Consider the following 26,402-nt stretch of genomic DNA (forward strand, 5'->3'; position numbering starts at 1 on the left):
GAAGCTCAAGTGGACTTTATTATAGTTATTAGAATGTAAAGGTACATTAGTGCACTCATTTCATTTCTCAGATTGAACATAGGAGCAGTCAGACACTGAAGTACTTCTATTAGCTCTTTGCTTTTAGCACATTTAGAATGTGTAATGTGGGACATCTTTAAATCATCTTCTGAAAGATCCTTAAAGAACAACGTAGTCAAATCCAGGCTAAACAATTTCTTCATAGATTGGTATTCCGTGGAAATGGTATAGATACAAAACATCTTTATTAAAAGAAGTGATTAAGAAGTGCTGACAGGGTGGTAGGATACAGATAAACAATTTTATCATCACCTTTGTAGTCTTTAAAGTCCATTCTATTCCATGATCTGGAAACAGTCCTTGAAAACTTCATTATAACACTATTTCTTTATTACAAATATTTACATACTATATATTAGTGCAACCTTTATTTCCACACTTTAACGATTCCATCCCTTGATGCAGTTACTATAAACCCTTGCGTGGTCTGGAAAGTTGCGATATCTGTGATAATATCATGATGTCCAACTGGGAGAGACTCTGGACCTTTCCGAGGGGTCTCATCAGTGGGCCCCAGTTTTTGCTTATTTTGAATTTCCTGTACAAAAACGAAGTGAGAAATATTATTTACAGAAGGGTGAACATTTGCAAAGGGGAACTGTCACACATACTAGGTTCTCAGTGTAGAAAGACCAAACCCTCTTAAACTAAACACAATACCCAAACATAAAACCTCCCCCCCTTTGATAGTTTTCTTATTATTACTCCTTGATTCATTTCTTTTCATCACACACAACCTAATTCTTAATCTGGACTGACATTACAGCTCTAACTAGGGACAGAATGTTTCTGTTTTCATATTTATTTCAATGACACTTACTACTATGATTTGATATTCCTATAGGGGAAAAAGAAGCTACAGCTACACATACATCTCCCCAACGGTTTTATAAAACTGGTTCAATGGAATCAATGTAATTGTTAAAGAACTTCAGATGAAGTTCACAGTATCATAGTGCATAGGCAGACCCTCACTGACTTTTTTTCCAGTCACCTTTGAAGAAGCATTCATTCAATTGAACTGGAACAAAACATAGGGCTTATTCAACAACTAGCAACACTGTCAGTTCCAAAAGCCACCCTGAGGGGTGTAATAAAACCCACAGAATTCTGCTACCATATTATTTTGGGGCCAATACATTTCACAGTGTCTTGCTGAATCCTACACAAGAGACATTCCAAAGACCGATCAAAGTCAAATGTGTTAAAACACTAGATTTCAATATCCAAAAGAAACACGTAACTCTGGCTCCTGCATGTATTTTGTTTGGCAGTATTTGCTAAGTCTAATTCTGTGACAAACAAATGATTTTTTTTCTTTTAAAATAACTCTTCCAAACTGCCTGAAAATGCAAGGCCAACACCATCCATTAAAGGTAAGAGTGAGATAATTATAATTAAAGCTATCATGTAATTAACATGACCCATGGGGTCATCCAAAAGGCAAGCAGAGTAGATGTCTATCAAACAAAGCAAAATACCTGAACCACCTCTGTGCCCTCAATTATCTTCCTGTAGTAGGAAACAGATGGGCAGTTAGAACTTCCAGCAACAACGTAAGATCTTTCAGGGTAGGCTAGATCCCAAAACCTAAAAAGAAACAAAAATTAAGCTGAGATGTTCAATTTTATCAGCCTAATATAGCTGTTTATAAGCTGTTTTGCTCTTACGATGAAAATGAGTGGGTACAAATGTTACATCCCTTCTACACTTAGTAGAAAAGAGTGTGCAGAGAAATCGACATTCATATCAAGCTTACACATGAGTTATATTGCCAAGGCAGCCTATCAAGAACTTTACAGAAGGGTACATGTGTTTCAGAGAAGCACCAAGTTTTACACTACTTTTGCTGAGAACTATTCTCTCTGCTTACTGATGCTTGCTAAATGAACACATCTTCAGCAATATTGTTTTGACTTCTAGGAGCTTACTTAGGCAATCCTTGGCAAAATTTAGCACACCAGCAGGGGTGGAGGGGAGGGTGTCAAATAAAATATTTGTTAGTTTTATTACCTTATTTTCATGTCTGAGCCTGCTGTCAGTAATATGGGATTACCAGATGCTGGGCTACAGTATATTCCATGGATGCTGTGAGGAGAAGGCTAGTAGGGAAACGGGATATATAAAAATAATTTATTAATTACCAATAGCTGTTGCCATGCTTCAAAAAGGGAATACATTCTTTACCACATTTATCCACTCAATTTCCAAATCTTTCTGACAAATGCCAGGTTACTTTAATGGGCCACATCTTAATATATTAAGGTAAATTGCTTCGTTACATTTCACAGAGCAATGCAGCAGGTTTAATGCTTGTTTGGAATCTTGGAAATTACATTCTCAATGGCAAATGGAAGAGATTATTTCTAAAAGAACAGGACGGCAAATCATACTGAAAAGCACATGGATGTTCAGTTCTTATGGTATGATGGCATTAGTGGATGGATATACAACAGAAAACTAGCCTGAATCGTAGAGCTTCCTGTGCAAAGGGCATGACCAAAATAAACTCAACCTGCAAGCTTTGTAGCCTGTACAAATTCAAGTTTAGGTAGATTCCAGATCTATAAACCAACGTAGAAGCAGCTGTAGTTATTTTGTGTATGTATTTGTGTTACAAGAACAATAAATATCCCAGATTGCTCCTTCCCCAGTTAAATCCTTGAAGAAGAGCAAATTCATGCTTTAAATTAGCAGTTCAGTATAATACTGGCATTGTATTACAGAAAGAATGTGCAAAGAGCAGATGCTTACAGAAGTATGCACAATCCCAGAAACTGCATGTAAAAGTAAGTACAATGCCGCACCATGAGTTTTGGCTTTGCCCTAATCTTCACAGGCTTGACAGGCTCACTGTTTTTCTAAGAACATGACTGGATATAGCAAGTGAGTACATCCCATGAACAATGCAAGATACCAGGGAAGGTTCAGGTTATGCTGCTGTTTTACAAAGGGAATTTGATTTTGACACAAAACAATTATGGTGCCAAAATAAATCCCAGGGCAAGTTCTGGTGCCAAACTGGCTCGGCCATGGAAACACATAACTGTGTTGATGCACATCATGGAGTCTGAGATTGTTCTAGCCCTGGCCACACAACTGAAACTGGAAAAGAAGGAAACCAGACCTGCAGTTCTGAAAGAGGAGGTGCACTGCTGGCCCACAAAGTGAAACGTCGATCACCAGTTTCCATATCCCACATGGAGACTTCATTATTGCCTTGAACAGCTACAGGAAAGATATTGCCAATGCAAAAAATATAAACGAGGTCAGTTGGCTCTCACTACCTGTTCTACTGACATGACACAGAGGCTAAAACATAGAGACACTCTCCACTTGCTTTCTGCAGCATTTGTATTACTGTTACTTTAGTAGTAAAGCCATGCACATGGTTTTTTTCCATTTACCACTTGGAAGCAGCTTCACTACAGCTAAATGTGTCTAATTTAAGGAGTTTAAATGAAACCTGCTTTAATCTCCAACCCTTTAAAAAGGTATTAAAACCTCCCTTTTCTCCCAAGATAACTTCTCATCCTTCTTTGACAACGAAAAAATATGAAACTCAAGTTACTCTCATTTTACAGCAACTTTATCAATTTTGTTATTGCAGGATTAGTTTAAGCTACTTGTCCATTTCAGAATGTACTCCCGACACAAACACTTAAAAGTATATAACAGTGCTACATGCAGTGAGAATAAAGCAGTTGTGAGCACACCAAATGAGGAATGTTGGGAGATTTTCAGAAGCACTAACCCATGACACAGCTGGGTTAGATTCAAGTTGGAATTGGAATGGGACAGCCTTTCATTCTCTGCTCTACAGAGGCACTGAAGGCAGTGGCAGAATTCCCATCAACTTCAATGTATGCCATGAGTTTGGGTTCTATCTTTTATAAGGTTTTGTCCTTAAAAAGTGATGTGGCAGACAGCACACATAGAATGCTTGGAAGATGAGAATTGTAAAGGATCTTAGTCATTTTCATAATGGCTTAACACTTCTTTTTTTTCCTTCCTCTGTCTCTTTTTCAATTTCAAAAAGCCAGGAAGAGCAGTGGCAGAACCCAAGTATGAACACAAGCATATTCTCCCCAAGCACAGCATATGAAAAACTGCAAGAGAATAAAAAAACTCCACCTAGGGCTTGAAGCAGAAACTGAAACAGAAGCAACCTCTGACAATGGTGAGGCAAGTTTAAGACATCCTTTACCTGCAATTACCCAGGACTGATAGACAGGATGCATGAGCAGACGTCTGATTCGGGCCTTAGAGGGATGAGAATGGCTGGAGATAGGTAACTGAAACCTCATGTCCCAACATGCCATGGTACCATTGCTTGTTCCTGGTGAAAGAAAGGTCCCCATAATCAGAAGGATAAATATATGGGGGTTTGCCCATATCCTTGTGCTCTATTCCTAGGGAGACGGACTTCAGCCTCAAGCATTAAAGATCAGAACATTTCCCACAAATACATCAGGAGGTTTTTCCCTCCTCTTGTTTCAGAAAAGCACACACTAGGCAAATGAGATCAAGCAAAAGCTTGAGCTATAGTTACTGTAAAAGAAAACCAGAGGCGGAGGGAAAGGCTAACAAGAAACACAGGCTTACCAATACACAGCCAGCATTGGTGTATGTCCACAGCAAATGAAGTTATAAGGCCTAACTTCAAATCATGTTTTAGCGTCCAAGCATTGCTGCTAGATCGCAAATCCCATCCAACCAGAGAGCCATTAACTGTACCATAAGCCAGTACTGACTGGGCTCCTGAATTGAAATGATGCATATCTACCACACAGCCATCATCCTTCAGATCTAAGGACCTGGATTAAAAGAATAAATGAATTTAGAGACAGGTATGACTCCAAGTTTAAGACTCCTTTCAACAGCTAATGCTGAGCAGCATTTTCCTCTTCATGTCACTTTTCAAGGCATCTGCCAGAAACAAATTTGTGATTTTAGTACAACAGATGCTTATACTCTTTTAAGTCTCTCTGCCAACAGGACCTGTGAGCCTCCTACAAACTAGTAAAAGGCTGTCAGCAGCTCTTTGCAAGCATAACACAGCTCTGTGCTCCGGGTCTCTCAGTCCTGCACCTGGGTCAGGGCAACCCCAAGCACAGAATGCATTGAAAGCAGCCCTGAGAAGAAGGACTTGGGGGTGTTGGACGACGAGAAGCTCAACATGACCTGACAATGTGCGTTCACAGCCCAGAAAGCCAACTGTGTGCTGGGCTGCATCTAAAGAAGCGTGACCAGCAGGTCGAGGGACATGATCCTACCCCTCTACTCTGCTCTCGTGAGACCCCACCTGGAATCCTGCTTCCAGCTCTCAGGCTCCCAAAATAGGAAGAATGTGGGACCTGTTGGAGTGAGTCCAGACGAGGGCCATGAAGATGATCAGAGGGCTGGAGCACCTCGCCTATGAAGACAGGCTCAGAGAGTTGGGGTTGTTTAGCCTACAGAAGAGAAGGCTCTGGCAGAGGTTGCCTAAAGAACTGCTGAATGCTCCATCCCTGGCAGTGCTCAAGGCCAGGCTGGACAGAGCTTTGGGTGACGTGGTCTAGTGGAAGGTGTCCCTGCCCATGGCAGGGGTTGGAACTGGATGAGCTTTAAGGTCCCTTCCAACCGAAACCAGTCGGTGATTCTATAATTCATGCTCCATGTTTATGAGATATTCATCTACCCAGAGTTTACAGGCAGGAACACCCCTGTTCATGTTATACTGCCAGCACTATCATCAATCACGTACTGTCTGTGCAAATGGACACTTTCTTCAGACAGAAATACAGTGTATACCAAAAGGGAAAATATGGTTTGTAGTTTCCACCTCCATTGGATTTGTCTTATTTAATTTCTGAACTTAATCCCAAATAGGAGAGGACATTTAAGACAGATACCTTTTACTTTGGACAAAAAAAGAGGTCTTTGAGATGGCTGCTAGATTTGCTGGGGCCTGGACATGTCCCTCATCAGTCTGGAAGACTAAGCTGTTGAATCACTGCCAAATACTCAGAAACTGCTCATATGGAGAAAGGTAAGAAAGAACTAAACCATCCCCAAAGACTCCTCCCCCTACATAGTATCCCATCCCCCATATCTTTGCCACCTTACTCACATTAAAAGCCTGGGAGAAAAAAATTGTACAACCACATGTTGTACATTTGTAAACATTTTTCTAATGACCTGTAAAAGAACCTCCAAAATCACTTTGTAAGTATTAACATAGCAACAGAGGAGATAAGAAACTACCAATCCCAGTGCATAAATAAAGGAACTTGAGGACTGATTGTTTCAGGCTCATAATAAGTCCAGTGACACAGGAGGCACCAATAACCTACAGCTATGAATTCTCTGCCCTGCATGGTTTCCTTTCAACACTTCTGTATGAAGCAGGATAAGATCATGGATTACAGCTTTCCAGTACAGCCTAGGCCTCAGCCAGCAGGAAGCCTCGAGCAAATGAAGGGATCTAATCGAGGAATATAGTAACAGCTTGAACTCTGCACTGAGATTTAACTCTCTAAGTACGTACCTGCTTTGTATTGGATGAATTTTAGGAGATTTAGGGAGCTTTGAAGATTCAATACCAAGAAGCTGAATGGCACCATTATCTGAAGCTATAGCCAAGTAATGGGATCCTTGGCAGAATGTAAGTGTCTTTACATGTCCTCCAATCCGAGAGTATGTCAAAATTGACCTAAACAGTAGAGAGAGAGAGAGAGAGAGATGGGGGGGGGAGAGGGAAAAGAAAAGAAAAAGTCATTTTTTGGTGGCACTTAAAAAATTACTTCTCTCAGACACCTACTTAAAACCAATGGTTCGTTATTTTCAGTGAACCATTACATTCTGGTAATGTAATAACATTTTCTGAGTGAAAATAACACTTTTCTATATAACATTTTCTAAGTGTTCCAAAATAAGAAAGCAACAAAGCCTGTGTTGCCTTTGCAAGGTTAACTCTCCATTTTTGAGCCTTTAGGCTATGAGTCTCCAGGCCTCTAGGCAGAAGCACACATCTGCCTACCAGTAAAATAAAAGTCTCTTCTAGGACTATATCAAAGCAGCATACCATACCACTTGTGCTTCAACCAACAATACAGCTTTTCTGCATCAAGTACCAGTGGACGAGACAGTTAAGCATAAAGCTAATTTGTTCAAAAAATCCTCAGATGGTTTTAAACAGCAGCACCAAAATATATTTATGTATGTATAGAAATGAAAGAAAAAAGCCCGTAATTACTACAGCTGTGATTGCATTTGCTAGTGATGTTTTTTTCTTTCATTAACTAATTGAAACCTAGTATTTTATAGCTGCATGCCAAGAACAACATTAGTGTATTTCATTATTGGTATCTCCAGCACACTCACAAGTGATTCATATTTTGCTTCCCACTCTGCTTTATTTTGCACTCCTAAAACAGCAATCCCCAAACCCATGAGTTTTAAAGCTACCTGGTTGTAGTGGTTTTTCCTTCCATTTTTTGGCTGTTCCAGACTTTCACTGTGCCATCATTTGAGCAAGTGGCAAAAATTGAGTGCTCATCAGAGACCCGAATACGGTTCACTGCAGATTTGTGTTCATGAAGATGAGCTACCAACAATCCTTTGGGACGCCATCCTACACGGAAAAACAAACCCATGGAATTTGATGTTGATTTCATAACCTAATTAGGAACATGAAAATCTCCCTCATCCCATCTACTAACAGCTTATCAGGATATATGAAGCCATGTGAAGACAGGCTGAGAAAGTTGGGGCTGTTCAGCCTGGAGAAGAGAAGCTGCGTGGAGACCTCAGAGCAGCTTCCAGTATCTGAAGGGGGCTACAAGGCTGCTGGAGAGGCACTCTCCATCAGGGACTGGAGTGATAGGACAAGGGGTGATGGGTTCAAACTGAAACAGGGGAAGTTCAGGTTGGATATAAGGAAGAAGTTCTTCCCTGTGAGGGTGCTGAGGCACTGGAACAGGCTGCCCAAAGCAGCGGTGAATGCTCGATCCCTGGCACTGTTCAAGGCCAGGCTGGACAGAGCCTTGGGTGACATGGTCTAGTGTGAGGCATCCCTGCCCATGGCAGAGGGTTGGAACTGAGTGATCTTAGGGACCTTTCCAACCCAAACCATTCTGTGATTCTATGATATAGTCATTACAGCTGCACAGCACAGAAGGCACTGAAAACACAGAGCTACGACATTTTTAATATTAAAGGCTAAAGCCTATTTGCTCAATTCTAAACTAAACCCTATTGGCAGATCCAGGTAAGAGTTGTCTTTTAGATGGGTTCCATGTACAGAAGTCTACATAGAAGGGCTCTTTGTAGAGATACTAGTGCATTCTTCTCCTGCTATCAGCATGAAGCATTTCATACTGCTGTGCTGCAAATGGTAATCCCATAAATGCCCAAAATGAACATAACAAGCAACACATTGGAATAGACTTAAGTTTCTGGATTATCTGTAGTGTGATTGAACTGACAGGTTCAGTGCTGCATTACATGCTACACTGTCAGCCTTAGGTACCTAGTACAACAGAATAACAGAAAATATACTCTAGTCTTTCAGAAAGAAATTGAGGACTTAAGCTGCCACGAAATAACTCTTGCCAAGAAATTGCTAACATTTGTGTGGTTTCCTCCTCTGAAGTAAGCAACACAGATGTATCTGGCTGCACTTCTAACAGGCATCTACTTTAGTGAAGATAATGAAAGACAGACTACAGCAAATTTCAGAATGAGATACAAACTTTAAATATGAACATTGTTCTGGCACTCACTCATGTAACAGAGCAGGTCAGCTGCTTGTATCGGAACATGTTATTTCATAGGTTGTAAAACTTTCTTCAGAAGACAAACAGATGGCTTAGCCAAGCTCAGTCAAGGTTAGTTGTGTTCAAGTGCTACCTGATCGGACCATTTTCCTGATGATTTTCTGCTACTTCCCTGAAATTGACATGGTAGCTGTATATGCCTAAGTGTGTACATTTAATGCTAGATCTACCAAAAGACTTTAGCACTCCTGTATCGATTACTGCAAGCCTAGCTTGTACGGACTCCGCTCTCAAAATCTGGAGATTAAGCACATGAACTCCCATTAAAGAGGCCAGTCAGACATCTCCATATGGGACACCCAGCAACAAGCACATGGAGTGGAGAACACCAGCAGAAAATGCTGAGGACTAATCTGAGCAAATCACAATCTCAATTTGGAGCTTCAAAATTTAAGTTGTGGCCATAGGAAGATGGCTGTGATTTAAAATTGTATGTTTTCTCCCACAGTGGCTGCCAGAGCCCTGATCAGCAAAACCTGAGTGTTGCTCCAGGGGAGGAACAAGAAGGACCAATAATGCAATAACATAGTACGAGAACACACATTTGTGTGAGAGAACATACTCTTTGTGGCTGGGCACTGTGTCACTGTCACCACTGCTAGTGGGGACAGGCTCCTTTGTATACCAGGGCAGCTCAAACAGCCTACCCCAATATGTGTGCCACTTGGTAAGAAAACCTGGCCAAGAGGTTACAATACGCACAGGATGGCTGAAAATCTGGAGCTACCCCAGGCAAAATACATTTCTCACCTCCCAACACAGTGCTTCTCCCCTTGCCCAAAACCAGAGGAGGCTGTTACAGGATGGCAAGTTATATGTCAGATCTGCCATATACCTGGCTACAAACAGAAAACTCACTCGAACAGAGCACGCAACCTGGACTTCAGACCAGTGGTTTGGGTCTGTTTCTGCAAGGTAAAGCTCTACGTTCCATGGCCTCTTTCATAGGTCATGCATGTATTTTGCCAAATGGGTGTTCTGCACAGTAGGCACATTCCCTAACCTAATAATTCCCCCTTTTCCTCATCTTTTACATTTTTTCCTTTAGATGATCACGTTTTGACTCAAATTATATATACACATTTTTTTGTATAGCTACCTTAGTGGCCTGTGATTTACCTGGAGGTGGGGGCTTGCTCTCCCACTCAGCATTCTCCATCATCTGTTTGGCAAGTCTCTCTGCATTACACTGCTCTCGCTTCTGCTGGATCAGCTGCTGAAGTTCGGTTTTGCAAGTGGTGATGCGTAACTGGTGCGCGGATGGGGACGCTGTACTGCTCAGCACCTGCATGGTCGGTTTCCTGGGCTGAACAACCACTCCATCAGATGCCTGTAAGAGGTAAGTACTTCAAAATACAACCCTTATGTTCTACACACAGATAGACCTTGCTCTTAAGATTACTGGGTCACACTGAAAGAAAGTGGAAAAAGCTGTTTTTCTAATTGAATCAACTAGCAATAAATTAGCAGTAAAGAATTCATGTTCCACAAAAACAATGTAAAATAGTGAAAATTATTATTTATAGAAAAGCTTAACCATTCACTTACTCTACCCTTTTTGCCTAGTCTGTTCTGTATTCTATTTGTAGAAACTGTGCCACGCACACCTCTTATGCGATTACAGAAGCAGTTATGGCTCTCAAGACTGACAGAATTGCAGGTTAGCTCTCAAACAATTATTTCTTTATATTGGGCTTTAAAAAGAAAAGCGTGAAGTATTTCCCCCTTAGTTCAGAGTGGACACTCCTTTAAAGCTAGAAGAAGTTAATCTCCAACTAGAAACCAAATAGTGTTCAGATGCCTCTACAGCCTGCAGGGCTTCCAGCTCATCTTTCTGGAGCCATCACTAAGCATTGCAGGTATGGGATGTCTAAATGCAGCTATGATGTGATACACCAGTTCCAAGTTAAAATCATGACATCTCTTCCTCACAACACATATCAGGGCATGCAATCTGAGGAAAAGTCTTCCCTGCTAGAACAGCTTACCTAATGATTGACTAATTCACAAAGTCTTCTTGCAAAACATCTACTTGTTAGTGAAGCTCTTCTATTCAACTTACTTCCATCCTTCTCTCAATTCCTACTTTAAGAACTTGAAGGTCAGCTACTGTACTAGAGAAGACACCAGAGAATACCATGACCGGTGTCTAATAACCTCCAAACAAACAAGAATGCCATATCCCTGTAGTCCCACTTGGCTTTAAAACAATTGAATCATTTCAGTTTAAGATGCGAAGATAGTATTTTTCAGTAATACCTGTGGAGAGGATGATAAAGTGGTACAAATGCCAGCTGAGGACTCTGAACGAAGTGGTTTCCCAGCCTGGATGGCTTCAGGATCAGTTGTTTGCCCATGTCCTTTGGATATGGGCTGGGAGATGTTTGTTGGTTCCAGGGACCCAAACATGCTTTTCCATTCTTCATTTACATTTGAGTCTTGCTTTACATGTTTTCTAGCTATAGCAGTTAGGAGAGAGGCAGGAGGTGGAAGGAGAGGAAAAAAAAAACCAAAATCCAAACATTATCATGACAACATTCACTCAGGCTGGTCAATACTTTCAGACTATATGCAAGTCCAATGTTTATAGGCCTGTTTATTGTTTTACATATAGGGAAGCCCCTACTGCTAGGTTAAGTCAGCTGACACGGATATATATTAGAGCTCATTGCTTCTTGAGGGAAATCAGAGAGCACAGAAATGTAACCTTTATAATTTACACTGTTAGCATGGGTCACTAGAGTTCTGGTTGTCACGACCTGCTAAACAAACGGTGCATACTACTACTGCAAATGCATAGTAATTTACATCTTCTCAAGGGCAAAACATGCCCATCTTTCACCACCTCACACTTCAAATAGCAGCAGTAATTTTCTTATTGCACACCCAGTGAGGATGGTGATAATTATGTAGGCTGAATTACTGAGAACACTTGCTGAGTAAATGAAAGACTTAATTTCTCTGACCCTGAAAGAAAGGCTATTCTTTATCTATATAGACCACAACATATACCAACCACGTTTGTCATCAGGCTCCTGCTTCGTTTTAACAAGATCCACTTGTCTCCCAGTTATTCCCAGAGCTGACAAGTCAATCACCCCTTTCTGACTGCTGTCATGCAGATGGCTCTGATCCACTATATTTGCTTTAGCTTTATTTGACTTTAACATAAAGTCTTTCAGTGCTAACAGTTTGTCTTCTTCCTCCTCAGTCATCCCCTACAAAATAAAAGAAAATATTGTTTACTTTTGAATGAGAACATGCATCAAGGCATGAAGATGTAAGAAGCAGTAGCATTAATTTCTGGCTCAGAAGTGGCGGGAGAGAACACACCGCAGGATCAGAACCTCAGCCTGGGAGTCCCTCACAGCAGCAACGGCAAGGTTTGGGTCTGTGGAGACGTTCAGAGCCCAAGTATCTCAAGCCTGACTTTCAAGGTACATAATGAAAAACATTACTTGTGAAAGAAGCTTCTTCAAAAGCTGTGCAATGGCAGGGTCCTCTGGCGGTGGGCAGTCAGGGAGAACACCATTCCTCTTCTTCTGACGCATATGAAGGTGTCGGAAGAGGCTTGTGATATCCTTTGATCTTAAGACATAATCAAATATGGAACGGCTGACAGGCTCTTTAAGTACACTTAGCAGGACTATTTCTTTATCTATCTGCAATTCGAAAAGAAAGATCAGTCAATTTGGAGGAGGATGATATCCATATAAACATGAAGAAATCTAGCAGTAAATGCTGTCACCTCATGTCTATAGTGTTTGCATTTTTTTCTCCTACCCTGAAAATCAATAACTGGACAACTGCAAACATAATACAAAAATTAATCTCTTCCCCTGAATGCATGTTCTAAAAACCAGTTTCCAGGTCAGTCCTGGAGAGATGGTTTCAAACTTACAGTAAGAAAAAATCATGCAGGACTTAAAAATCATTGCACATCATTGTGTAAATAATCTAGATTCAACTTCTCTCCTTTCTGGAAAATGAGATCCGTGTTGGTCACATCTGGTTTTCTCCATTCTCCTTCCCTCTTCTCCCAGCAGTCTCAGAATGGTAACTTGGTATTGTTAGATGGCACTAAAAATTCTGCTACAAGTACATATTTCAAACTTTCTTTATCCTATATTTACACTGTAAAAATGCCAACTAGAAGAGCTCCTCCCCTGTGCCAGTCGGATTACCAGGTTTCCTCCTATGTATACAAAGGAATAAGGGTGCACAACCATGTAATTAAGCAATATTCAAAAGCATATTCGGACATTAATAAACAATCATAAGAAACTGATGAGTTAGGGCATAATTTAGAATCATTAACCAGGACAGTTCTTTACTACTAAAGATTGTTCATTACTGCTGAAACAAAAAAAAACCCCAAACAAGTTTCTATTCTCCCAGGTGCAAATCAGTGTCTGCATCCATAGAATGTGTCTGAACAAACAAAACCTTGCATACAATCCATATTACTGTCAGTTCCAACATTCCTTCGAGTTTACGCTTTTTAGTACTTGCTCTTTGCTGTTTCAAGAGTAGGTCTTAAGATGGCAGGGAGAAGGCAAGCCATATTCATGAAATAGGCCTTCAGTTACATTCCCACATTTAAATGGCTAAACCTAATTAGGCCCCAAATTATGACATAAATGCTTGTACAAAGGTTGGAATACTCAAAATAATTAATGGGAGATGATGGAGTTGGGATTGCAATTGTTTCTTCACATCAGTGTCAGAAGACCTCATTCCCATAACATGCATCTCATGGCTGACTGTCTACATGAAAAACGACTTCAAAATGAGTCCAAAGGGAGAACTTTATTATGATTCAACTCAATATTACCCCCTACTTGCTTACTATATTTAGTGTTGCATAGTAAAGAAAAGACTTTCATACCAAAATGAAGCAGGAAGTGAACAAGACAGAAATTTATCGATCAATGCCCAAAACACTGCACAAGGTGTCTAGGCAGATGTAAACAAGGAAATAATATTCTTCTAGTGAAGCTACCACCTGCCTGGTTTACAAGAAAATGTTACGCTGAAAAGTGCATCATGTGTTCAAGTACTGCATCTGTTTCTTATTTATTTAAACACCTGAGAGATGCGTTCTAGAGGTCCGAAAGTTACATGCAATAGGATACAAATATAATCATATTACCAGCATCATGCAGGTCATTCACAGACACGTGCTGTTATGAAATCACTTAACTCATTTACGCTGAGCATTCTGCCCTTGGCAGTAGCACTGCTGAAGTCACAAGCACGGTAATTGCTGCCTAACAGACTGCCCATATTTTCACAGGGTCAGGCCCACAGTCAAATGTGCTAGCAGGGCAGGGCTGGAATACTTGGTCTTGAAGATGAAATCAGAAAACACAGAAAACACAGAACACTTGCTTCACTGCCAACTTTTCATGACTTTCAGACTCCTATAAAATAGCACAATATTGCAAGAGTTTGATTGTAAACTAGGCACGTAAGGGCTTGAACCAAAGACATATCTGTTAACTTTAAGCTTTGTAAAATGTTCTGCAACTTGCAACAGATTTGAGACAACGGCCTTTCAAATATGAAAGGCAATGGCCATTCTGGCAATGTCTGCCAGCTGAGTTCAAAAAACCTATACTGCCTCCAACCTTACTTGAAAAAAAAACCCAATCTAATTTTGGACTAATCTTGGCCAGGACTATGGCCAAAACAGACTTAAGAGTTATGACTAGCCAAGATATAGTCACTTTAATATTATTTGACTTATTACCTGTATTATTGGTTGCGTGATAAAGGGATGGAGGTATGGCATTAGCTTGCAGTAGACATCAGCAATATTCAAATACTGTGCTACCACAGTGATAAATCCAACTGCACCATAACATATCCAAAGATTAGGATGACACAGGAAAGGTGCTGAAAAAAAAAATAATAGGCTGCTAAAATATACCATTCATATTAAAAAGAGGGAATCATCTTGTATATGGCAGCCTGTGATGTCATTTCCTTCCCCTAGAATTATCCCAAAACTGAACCTTCCTTCCTTCAGAGCACCAAGATTAAAATACTCATACTGAGAAAACTATTTCATGGACTCCACTGTGTCCATGCTGCTCAGCTTCCTTGCTGCTGCCTAAAAGCATATTTTTCCTATTTATTCATTTCAATCCCGTGTTGTCAACTCCAGATTTGCAAAGGAGAATAATCCAAAAATAGGTCTCAACCTTATTCTGGGCTATTATGGATAATCCCAATACCAGTGATTTTCTTTTTTTCTTTCTCATTTTTAAGTAAATCTTTATTCTTTCCTTCTTCCCCTCTCTGCCTTGAATAGTCACTACTTACATTGTAAGATTATCAGACTCAGAAGTCCATCTCAATTATGTAGGTTTTAAGAAGTTGTAATCAAAGGACTGTATCTAGTCATGAGATATAGTCACGGATCATCTGCCCCATAATGTTATGGCATTTGAAAAGCCCTAACATTAAGAAGCAGCAGATCGCATCTCAAAAGATCAGTTGTTTTTTTCTTTTCCATAAATATCTGGTAAATCTTGGGCCCATCTAAATTAAACTGATAAGTCTTATAAGGAAGGAGACCAACTCTATTCAAGATTCTATTGAGTTAAATGAGTTTTTATGGTGTTAGAAATAGGATGAGAAAGGATCATTTATTGTCTAAAGGACTGGATTCCCCCCTTCCTCAAAGGCTGATGGCTAAGAGTTTGCAAGTTATGTGCCTGATCAACTTCCACAAGTAACCAGCAGTTTTTCTTTATAGGAGGTTAACATGAAAAACAGGAAAGATAAAGCAGAAAGCTTTTGGACTAAGTATTGTTTGCTGCTGTCCTATATGAAATCAGAGAAGCTGCTTCTAATTGCTTCACCAAAATTAATATTTTAGAGTTCTGAGCACTCATATGGTCTGACTAGCAATAGTTCATTAACAGTTTTGTGTAGATTCTAAAACAGTACTATAGGTATGCGTATTGGACAGCTAAGCTGACAGTGAAGCTTTACGTAGCACTAAGATTTCTAATAATCTTGTAATACTAAGATTTCTTTTCCTAACTAGGAAAAAACAACACATTCTTCAGTGCTCCAACTCACCAATATCACAAGCAAACTCATAAATATGGGGCTTTTGCAAGAGCCCCAACTGGCACATACAAGTGAGAGCATTGAGGGCTTTATAAATGACAAATTCTTCAGCATCACTGAGACCTTGTTGAAGCAGAGGTTTCAGTATTGATGAGCTTTGCCAGCCAACATAAGCAGCAACACCTGAAACATAAAAAAGAAAACATAAAAATCCAAAGTAGCACTTCCTTGCCATTCCTCACCAAAGTTTAAAATAGCTATCCCACAGAGACGTCTCAAAATAGATTATTAGTCATTAGCAAAAAGAAGCAGCTTCTTTCCATTCAAAGTTAGACCAATATTCTGAAAACTGTTTGATAAATGCAGATCCCTGTGCCTGCAGAGGTCCTTCCAGATGCCAGGCGTAGATGTCAGCACACAGCTGGCCAGCAAAAGTTTGCAACAGCAAGGCAAAACCAGCAGTGCTCCTAAGGGGTGCAGTGCCTGCATTTCTACATGGAAGTGACAAGTAAGCGACAATGAAAGGTTCTGTTAGCAGGATTTTGTCTTTTAACTTAGCAGTGGTTGTATCTCTTGAAAAGTCTGAACTGGATACTGGACTGATTATCAGCAAGGAAAGTCTATAAACCACAGACATTCACTTAGCCACAAAAGAAAGAATCACTAATAGTCAAAAAGGAAATTTTAGAACAGTCTTCTAAAAATCTTCCAGCCTGAACTGGCTGCAAGATTTGCCATTTAGTTAAATACTCTCAAATTATTTGCCAACCTGAAGCCACCTTGACCCTAGTTTCAAAAATAAATCCAATTCTAAAATATAATTCAAAATCTTAGAAAGAAGCCAAGATCAAAAGCAAAATGAAAGTAATTCCTTCAAAGCTGCTGAAAAAAAATATATCAACTGCATCACAATAAAATAAACTGCTTTCCTATTCTTCCTTTCCCACATGAAAACCAGCCACTGGCCACAGGAAACTGCCATCTGGAACTGCTTGTTTGGATTAGACAATCCATCTACAATAATTGATTTCTGGCAACAGTCAGGAAGATGGACCTTACTGGATTTCTGATCTTTCCTCTAGCTTTACATCCATCAGGCTAACATCCCTTACCACAAAAAACTGGGCAAGTCCTCTGTTCATTCTCAAGAGGAAAAAAAAAGGTTTTCATTGGATAGTTTGAGCTTATTGAGCTATTATATGTGGTACTTGGCACGGACCATAACTGCCTCTGCTTGTAGTTCCAGCTATTTGGGATTGATAGTTACCAGAAAACTCAATGTCTTCCCATCAGAATCAAGATTAAACATAAAATACTTTATCAATTTTACTCTAATAAGGTAATAATCCATATACTTGCTCATGTATTAATGCTGGGCTTTGCAACCAGTTGCTAAAAGGAAGAGAGGAAGAACGGAGAAATAGCACAAGTAAGAAATCCCCTTGGTGGCACTTGCTACAGAAGGGCATCTGCCCACAGCCACAGACAGCAATATCTGCACATACTTAAAACACACATTAGAGCTCAGTTTTAAAGATGTGCAAAAGCTTTAAGTAAAGCAGTGTAAAACAAAAATATGACTTTTGAGCTTCACCTGAATTCTTTTGTGGAGGTTTTGAACAGATACTGAGAGAGGGGGAGTTAAAAATACAGGTTACATGTCTTGACATTTACACTTAATTGCCTCACATCTCTCTACATGACTTTTGTAAGCCAGGACGCTGAATTGTGCTTTGGCAACCCCATTGCTCCTTCTAAACAAATTCTGACAAGTTACTAGCATCACATCTTGGAAGGGTTTGCCAGCACAGCATTTTCTGGCTTCCAGTCATCATGGAATGTATTGCCTACCATAATGGCCCTGCTTGCAGTCTGATCATGCTCATTTTAATTGCCATGCACCTGACATACCATTTTTCCTCCCAGGTACTGCAATGGGAAAGTCTTCTCGACCCACAAATCCTGAGGACTGACTCTCAGCAACAGTCAGATGGAATAATTTCCAACACGCACAGAACATTACGTATACTTAACATCTGATGTCATCACTGGTAAGATTTTTAGAATTAGTAAGTTTTCTGAGCTGACAAGAGTCGTTAAGTGAGGTTTTAAGGCACTGAAAAAAACTTCAGTTATAATTTAAGCCTATAACAGTGCATAGTTTTCATCATATGAACAGGTCAACTGAAGTTATTGGGACCATGCACACTTGTCAAGTGATGCATCTACTAGACAGCTTGCATAAGTCTTTGTATTTACTTGTCATAATTCAGCTTTTTGAGTTAGTGGCTTTAGCAAAGACTCAAAAAAAAAAAAAAATATAGCAAAGACAAAAAAACCCAAAAACCAAAAAACTCAGCATTTAATTTTACGTTAATCTTACCTAGACTTAAATGCCTCAGTCTCACTTGTATTAAAATAATGTAAATACATTTCTCTTTTAGTTCAAATATTTATCCTCGCTCCCTAAAGAAACATTTGCATCCAATAATTCAGCCAAGTATTTTCCTGTAAATTGTAGTAATCTTCATAAGAAAGGACTTTCATATGACTGTTAACAGTTTTTAGCATACGCAAAAATTAATTTATTTACATTATTATCTCTCTATTCTGTTTGGCTGAAACCACACACTTACCAACAATACTGTCAAAGAAAGCTCCTCGAAGATGCCAGTCATTCTTATCATTTAAGAAAGTGATCATATGAGACAGAAGAACATCATTGGCTTTCTGACGTCCAAAAAAGACACACAGACGTGTTATTCCATTTTCCATCAGTGTTTGTTTCACAATATTCTCCGGGTCACTTAGCAAAGTCACAACTTTTTGCTGGACCATTTCATGCAAGGCTTGCAACTCTGCAAGAGACAACAGGGTGAGCATTTGGGCTGGAGAGAAACAATACGTACATGTGCACTACCTGCTGCTAAAGGAGTTACAGTGAATAACACCCAACTCAGTAAGAGGGACAACACCAGAGAACCTCAACAATTCCAACAACTGGCTCCCCAAAGACTTCAGACTAAGCATGAGGTAGTGGCAAAGCAAGAAAGTATAGAAATGTAAGACATTCCTACCAGATCAATATATTCTAAAATCGTCGTAACTTCAACTAAGATGATTCAGCTCATTATATATATAGGTGAAACGCAGATGTGAAGAAGCATGAGAATGAGCCAGTGGTAATGCTACAACAGCCAACAAAATGCTTCAAGGCAATTCTGGTGTGATATGTTTATCTGACTATCAGTTTCAAAATTTGTGAACTGACAACAGATCAAGAGTATATTTTTACTTAGGTAGATAGATTGGCTTCATTAAGGATACAGAGAGAAATAATACTTGAAAAAGCGAGAACTTCCAATTTCATTAAGTATCAGCAGTGACCCTAACAATACCAATGAAAAATTTGAAGATGACCTTGCCCATCACTTCTACTCTATGATGCAACTAAAAAAACATTTCTATTACATGGAAAAACCAGAATTGTTAATGCACTGGCTATTACTGACAGCTGTACAAGGAGGTTCTCAAACAAGTAGTTGTCCCAGCTTTGCAGGGGTGATTACTGTTTGCCTGCAATCAGATGATCAGCTAATTTGCTTTTTATCAGAACTCTCTCTGTCCTGATGAAGAAGTTGCCTTCTGGGTTCAAATTTATCATGCTTGGTTTCTAAAAGGGTAAAGCAAATAGAAGTATCCAAACTTCTTTCTTCCTTGTGTTACTTCTTTCATGTCTGGGATATTTTGACGGATAGGGGACAGTATTTCTTAAAAACACAGCCTGTATGATGGGTCTTCCTCTCTCACTTATCAGCAATTCTGAGCATCCCGTGCCTTATGTGAAGAACTTGAAAGGGATTCTTTTATGTTTGGTTTTGGCAGGGTTTGTTTGTGTGTTTTGGGTTTTTTTTTTTTATAAATTATCATCCTGCAACTAGTTAAGAGATAATTGAAACATGCCTTTTGCTCTACCAGATGGAATATGTGTGGCATGTTTACTAATTATGAATAGTCACAGATTGATCTACTTAACCCAAAAGATAAATGACAATTTTTAAACCATAAATTCTTCCCAGCTTAGAAGACTGACCCAGCATTGTTCTGGAAGGCTATGCACCACTAAAAGGCACTGCAGCTGACACCCAGGTCATTTATTAACATCTCTCCTTCCCAAGGGAAAAAAAAAGAAAAACCATCCTTAGGATTTTAACTCATTCTCTGTGGCACAGTTAGAGCAGCACAGCGAGCAGTGATACTGCCCAATGGCATCCATACATTCAGCATCTTCATGCAAAAAGAGACACAAGAGTTGCCAGGCATAGGAACAGAAAGGGAAGAATGACTGAAAAATACAGTACTACGTGCCAGAATTTGACAGGTTTTTCAAAGCTAACGCTGCTTGGCATTTCAATGGAAGCAGTATTTGGAATACAGCCATGCTTTTGCAGCTGACTTGTTTACGGGACCATGAGTAAAGCTGGATATGCAACCAGGCAGCCAGCATCACAAATACCTTGAGAACTTTTGATGACGAAAAATGTGCTCATTTATACAGTTTTTTGTCTTGCACAATGTTCAGAACAGAGGTGTCTTTTTCTGCATGAAACTGTAACATGCACGCTTTGACACTGGTCAAAACAAAGCATTCTCCCCATTTAATATGAAGGCTAAACTTTAAGATGTGAGGAAGATTAGTGCAAACTATGAGCTTTAGCCCATGATTTGCTATTATAAGCAGGTAAGGTAAGTAGAAGTGACATTACCTGTGTCATAGTTATCACTAGGGTGAGATGTTTCATCCATTTCTTCACCATTTGGTTCATTTTCCATATTTAGATTTTTCAACTGTACTAACTCCAGAAATCTCAGAGCTGTTTCTGCCAACAACGCTATGTTTTCTGCAAAGGAAAACATTTTGGTTAAGAATTGTTCTACTTTGCCAATTTACATCAGCCCGATGATCTTCCTGATGCGAGATCATAACCACTGACAATATTGGTCATGATGGGCAAATGGGATTGAAATTACACGACATGCTTTGGTCAACACACTTCCGTTGACCCCAACTCCAGCAAAACTGCCAAGTACTTCAAATTACACGGTACTTTTGTCATGTAAACAAGTGGAAAGGATAACAAATATAACAAGGACTAACTTCTGTCTTCTAGAACTAGCCCTAAATGCCACCTAATCTCAGGCTAATGACTAAATAATCTGATAGAATTTAAAGGCCAATTAACTTAATTAACATGCCCATGTGGTAGACTGCAACAAAACAGCAACAACAAACCACCATGCCAGGATATGTATCCTAAGGAATAACAACAGGGTTACCCTTGAGGGCTGGATTCTGGTTTTAAACCATTTGTCCCCATATCTCTTCATGCAATCTGGCACCGTTCTACACTGTTTGGAATCTGCTGAAGCAACTCAGGTTATATCATATGGGTCAGGCCAGTGCTGGCACAGGAATAATCTCATCGAGGTAGAAGTCCCACTTAAGCAGCCATTCTGAGTGTCGGCCAAGACAACAACAGCATGCCAATGGAGCCTGACCACAGCCCAGATCAAATGCTGCAAGTCATCAGTCTGAGCACTTCCAATAAGTGTCCTTTAGGAACACAAGTTAACTCAAGTATTAGACTACCTTTAAACATATATATATATTTATTTGAAATTTAAATCGCTTTCTTACATGAAAAGCTATTTGAAATTAAGGCAACTTAACCAGACCTGACCATCCACAGCTCAAATAGCCTTTTCAAATTTCAGAAAATATTCTAGCTGTGCTCGGTTTGAAAATAGTCAAACCACTGAACACAGAGAGAATCTCTGTGTAAGCAGATGCAACTGGAGTCTATGGGTACTGAGACCTGTAGCATTTTTCCACTTGCAGAAAAGAGACTGCATTTCGTTTCTTCCATTTCAGCTTACTTAACAATTTCAGCTTCATATGACTTAATTTAAAAATTCATTATGAATATACTATAATTTTACAAGATTTTTTTTAAAATCTACAAATAAAAGTGAGACATGAAAATACGGTTCTTTCATAAAGACCTAAATGTGGAAGATCAAGGTGACCAAAAGCAAACAGTTCTACTCATTAACTATACATTGTCTTCAATTTTTATCAGTAGTTTTGTCAGCTTAGTAAACAAAAGAAAAACATCACCTGAGGCATTTTCAACTGAATTCTGAATTTATAATGTTTTTGGGGGGAAAAAAAACCCCAAAACCAAACAAAAAACCCCAACCAAAAAACAAACCAACACACTTAAAAATATGCTAGTATTAGCAAATAGAGGTACATGATAAATAGCAAAAATGGGCATTAACTATAAAGCTTCTTCCTAAACCAGGCAGAACTCATATGTATGAAGACATCTGCTACAGTATAAGCCAGTCTATTACATAGCAGATACTGTAATTTCAGCCTCTGAATATCAAAGTTCTTTTTGTGGGAAAATAACTCTGAAGCATAGCAACACATAGATGATTTAAGTTAGTTTCATATTTATTCAGTTCAATCAGGCCACACTAAGCAAACAATGTGAGCTAATGAAATGTCAATTGAGATTAACTAATAAAAGCAACAAAGGGTGGGCAAGCTCTAAAAGCCCTGTTCACATACTTAGCTCTATAAAGATTGCTTGGTACTTTTCTTTATTATGCTCTTGCTTATCAAGGGAATAAAGCCAGGGCTGCTTCCCTAAGCATAACGCTCTAAACTCTCACCCTTACCTTATCTGTAGGCAGACCTACTGTGTGCTATACCCAGGCCTCAGCCCAAAGCACACGTACACATTCTGCAAGTTGCTTTTACGTGCAAAACTACAGGGAAAACTAAATGTTAATTAAAAAGAAAAACCCACAACAAAAACGTTTACTCATCTAGCAGAGAGCAAACATGTTTTGTCAACTATTTAAAATGCAATTATTTAGTTTGGATACAGATCTACACTAGAAACTCACCTGTTAAGGGTAAGTAAGTAAACTCATTAATTATTTAGTTGCTGCACCAACCTTAAGTGAGTACAGGTGTCTTTACCTGCAGTCATTTCTGAGGCTTCTGGGGAGATTTACTGAACCAAAACCAGCAAGCTACGTGACGGTTTTGAGCAAAGGAGAAAACAGTTACAGAAATACAGAAAAGCCCAAGATTTGGAGTTTTGACTGGATTTCCCCTTACCAGCATATGCAAGTCTGACGATGGTGGCTTCATCCTGGGCTAAGTGTGCAATACCCGGCAGAATGTATTCTGGGTAAATGTTAATGTCATTCCGTGGCACCTCTTTGACAAGAGCAAGAACTTTAGTTAGTGTCCTCACAGATTCTGCCCTCACCCTGGGCACAGAGTCATTGCTGAAATGTAACAGATAAGGAGTAATACGATCCAGAAGAATCTCTACGCTTAATCTTGGTGCTAAATGAAGAATCAGTTCCAAAGCAGCCAGTTTTGAGTCACAGTATTTGAGAGTCTGTAAACAGGAAGTTATCACAGACACTAGTATAACCAGCCCATTCTCTTTTGTCTCTCCCTCGGCTTTCTCTGTGCGATCATGCCCGCAGAGATTGTGAACGATGTTGTCCAGATCTTTACGTATGACCAATATACGCTCATCTGCTGATACAAACGTTTCCTTGGCAAACTGGGCCATGTAAGGCTGAAGGAAAGTGTAAAATATTTCAGGAAATGCATTGTTACGTTGCTGTTTCAAATAATCTTCAGCTGCTAAACGTTTATCTGGCTCACGATGGACCATCTGAGTGACCTTGAGAAAGGCAGAAGTAGGAGGGAGTGGGAAAGAAAGATTAAATATTTAAACATTTGTAATACAAAAAACCAAAACCCAAACCCAAGCAATAAGCAACTGGTCACCAGAGTAGGTGAAAAACTACAAACAGACTACAGAAATAATTCTAAAGCTGTAGTCCATCCTTACCAGTTCTTTGATACTGCGGTCTTCAATTTTGTTTAGGACTTGATCAGGGGAAAAGAGGCCATTTCTGTAAGCCAAAAGCTGAGATAAATCAAACAAGGGTACACCTTCTGTGAAGAGTTCTGCTATTACACAGCCTGAGGAACAAAAAAAAACCCCAAAAGTCAAAGATGTCAGACGATTATAAACACTTTAGTTTTGCTTTCTATGTGCAGACAAGAATAAACGCTACGTGACTCTTAGCTTGATTAAAAATAAGGCAAACGAGTTGCCAAATTGCAGAAAGGAGATAACATCTCAAGCTCTAAAAACTAGTTTTTGCACTAGACCCCCGAAATATCTCCAAAGTATTTTGTTTCAAACATGCCAATAGCAAAGGAGCTTGCAATTAGGAAACATGGGGCAGTGCCTTCAGCCACCTGCCAGCTGGAAAATACACCACCAGAAAAGGAACCTACATCACTGTCACGTGGCAGAAAAGCGCCAGTAATTCAGGTCAAAACTAAAGTGTCCTGTTACAGAAGGTAAAGAAATAACCTCTACTTCCACAGTGATGCTGAGAGACAGGATATATTCACTCACACAAGCTTATAAGCCCAGTGAGAAACAACATGACTTCCAAACACAGCCCCCCTGTCATGTACATGACACACGTTCTCTTCAGTGGTCCCACTCCTGCAGTTTGCTCCCAATAGTCAGCATCTTGCTTTATCACTGGAGTGCCCTGGAAGTTTGGCCATAAGAGCAGCTTGCAAAACAAAGTAACCATCACCTTTAAATTCAGATTTTCAATCATTTTAAGAAAACAAAACAAAACACAAACAAAAAACCCAGCCAAACTTATGGCTTTCAAACTGCTCAAGACAAGACCAAGACTCAAGACAGACTACTCCCACAGTCAGACTGTATCAAGTATTTGCGAGTGAGAGTATGACAGGAGCTTATTTAGTTATCCAACTTCCTGCCTGTGGGAAGAATGAAATGAGAAGGGGCTTCAAAAGCCAATACTGCCAAACTGAAAGCTGGCTCAGTCCCCAGGAAGCCAGACCTTAGGTGAACCACTGACTAATCTCCTCCTGGGCCCTCTGAGGCATATGCTATGCATCCCTGGAACCTCAGCCACAAGATGATGGTCTGTGCCTTGCAGAACCATCTCTTTCCCAGGCAGAGTTGAACCATAACAGAAGAGTTTGTGATTTCCCTTCATGGGAAATCACATGGTGGTGCACTTAAGTTATGTAGCTTACTGTACTGTGTACTTTCTCTGTGAATGAAAGGTTTAGGGTTGGGTATTATGCTTAAAATAAGCAAGTTCTGCACCCTGACACACTCATGAACAACAGACTGATCTCTCCTGATGGCTCCAAGTACCTGCAGAAAAGATATCCATTGCACGTTTTAACTCCCCTCTTGTTCGCTGATTGCTATTTGCCAAGTCCACCAAAGGAGTTGAAGGGTCCCGCATGTTTTCCAACTCTGTGGCAAACATACTGCCATCGACAAAGCGCTCGGGAGCGATGTAACATGTTCTCCTCCGAGATGTGTCAAAGAAATAATTGAAGTCGGCAGGATTGTCCTCAGGGAGATAAGTTGGTTTAAAACTGGCAAAATCAGTTAGCAGAACCCAGTTCCAGCTGGTCACCATTATGTTCTCTGTTTTAATGTCCCCGTGGCGGACCCCAGATTTGTGTGCTTGGTCCACAGCGGTAAGGATCTGAAAAGCTATCCACCTTTTCTCAATGTTGTTCAGGAACGGCCTAGTACTAATTCGATCATAAAGGTTGTCCCGCACGTACTGTCTAAAAAGCATTGCGGCCTTCTCGGACAGGGTGGTCTTCTGGAAAGGAAGGCAGTTCTGTGCCGAGTGTAGCCTTATCTTCAGCTCCTCCAGCTCCTGCTTGTAGCTCGTCAGGGGTAAGGTCGGATCCTGAATGGCAAACACCTTCACGACGACCAGCCCCTCCCGGTGCTTGGCTCGGGCGACCTTGAAGAAGCGGGTGCTCCCCAGGCTCTTGTCGTACTCGAAGTCGTGGATGTCCGAGAAGTAGCTGTCCACCGAGAGGATCTGCGAGGGGGCGATGCCAGCCAGCTGGTTCCCCATGGCGGCACCTCCTCCGGGGCGCCGGCACCGCACCAGGGCTCTCCCGCCGCTGCCTGCGCAACAACACGACGCGGGTTTCACACGGGCTTTCCTCCGCTGCCCCCCAACCTCGCTCCGCCGGCCACAAGTGGGCCCCGCCGCCGCCGCGGCTCCCCCCCCCCGCCCAGGCCCCGCCGCCGCGGCAGCGCTGCGCGAGGCCGGGTCCCCCTCTCGGCAGCACTCACCGGCGCGGCACCCCCAGCCCAGGCAGAGCCGGGATCCCCCCGCCCAGCCCCAGCGGCGGGATGGAGCCAGGCGGGACGGCGGGCGGGCTGCGGAACCGGCACCAAGGGGCGGGCGGGGGAAGGGGCGGTGCCGTGAGCTCACATCCTG

The 26,402-nt window shown here is 40.6% G+C and overlaps 1 protein-coding gene across 1 annotated transcript; it reads right to left on the reverse strand.

Annotated features, from left to right (window-relative positions):
* Positions 1-26,370, reverse strand: PIK3R4 (phosphoinositide-3-kinase regulatory subunit 4). The gene is made up of 20 exons (XM_030510162.1): positions 26,255-26,370; positions 25,301-26,083; positions 23,933-24,066; positions 23,179-23,761; positions 20,750-20,884; positions 18,620-18,841; positions 15,993-16,166; positions 14,653-14,798; positions 12,359-12,562; positions 11,917-12,118; positions 11,160-11,359; positions 10,020-10,230; positions 7,531-7,696; positions 6,611-6,775; positions 4,687-4,898; positions 4,289-4,420; positions 3,209-3,309; positions 2,095-2,183; positions 1,563-1,671; positions 1-619 (listed from the first exon to the last, which is right to left on the reverse strand). Exons 2-20 carry the CDS (start codon positions 26,028-26,030, stop codon positions 449-451), a joined length of 4,086 nt encoding a protein of 1,361 aa, XP_030366022.1. The 5' UTR covers positions 26,031-26,083; positions 26,255-26,370; the 3' UTR covers positions 1-448.
* Between the last annotated feature and the right edge of the window lie 32 nt (positions 26,371-26,402).

This window comes from Strigops habroptila, chromosome 1 (genome assembly GCF_004027225.2).
Source record: "Strigops habroptila isolate Jane chromosome 1, bStrHab1.2.pri, whole genome shotgun sequence".
NCBI classification, from domain to species: Eukaryota; Metazoa; Chordata; class Aves; order Psittaciformes; family Psittacidae; genus Strigops; species Strigops habroptila.

Coding starts and splice junctions, on each gene's coding strand:
- PIK3R4 (XM_030510162.1), bottom strand. CDS start 26,030: ATGGGGAACCAGCTGGCTGGCATCGCCCCCTCGCAGATCCTCTCGGTG. Junction 7,697..10,019: donor GAGCAAGCCCCCACCTCCAG/GTAAATCACAGG, acceptor TTTTCCGTGTAG/GATGGCGTCCCAAAGGATTG. Junction 6,776..7,530: donor GGAAAAACCACTACAACCAG/GTAGCTTTAAAA, acceptor TCTACTGTTTAG/GTCAATTTTGACATACTCTC.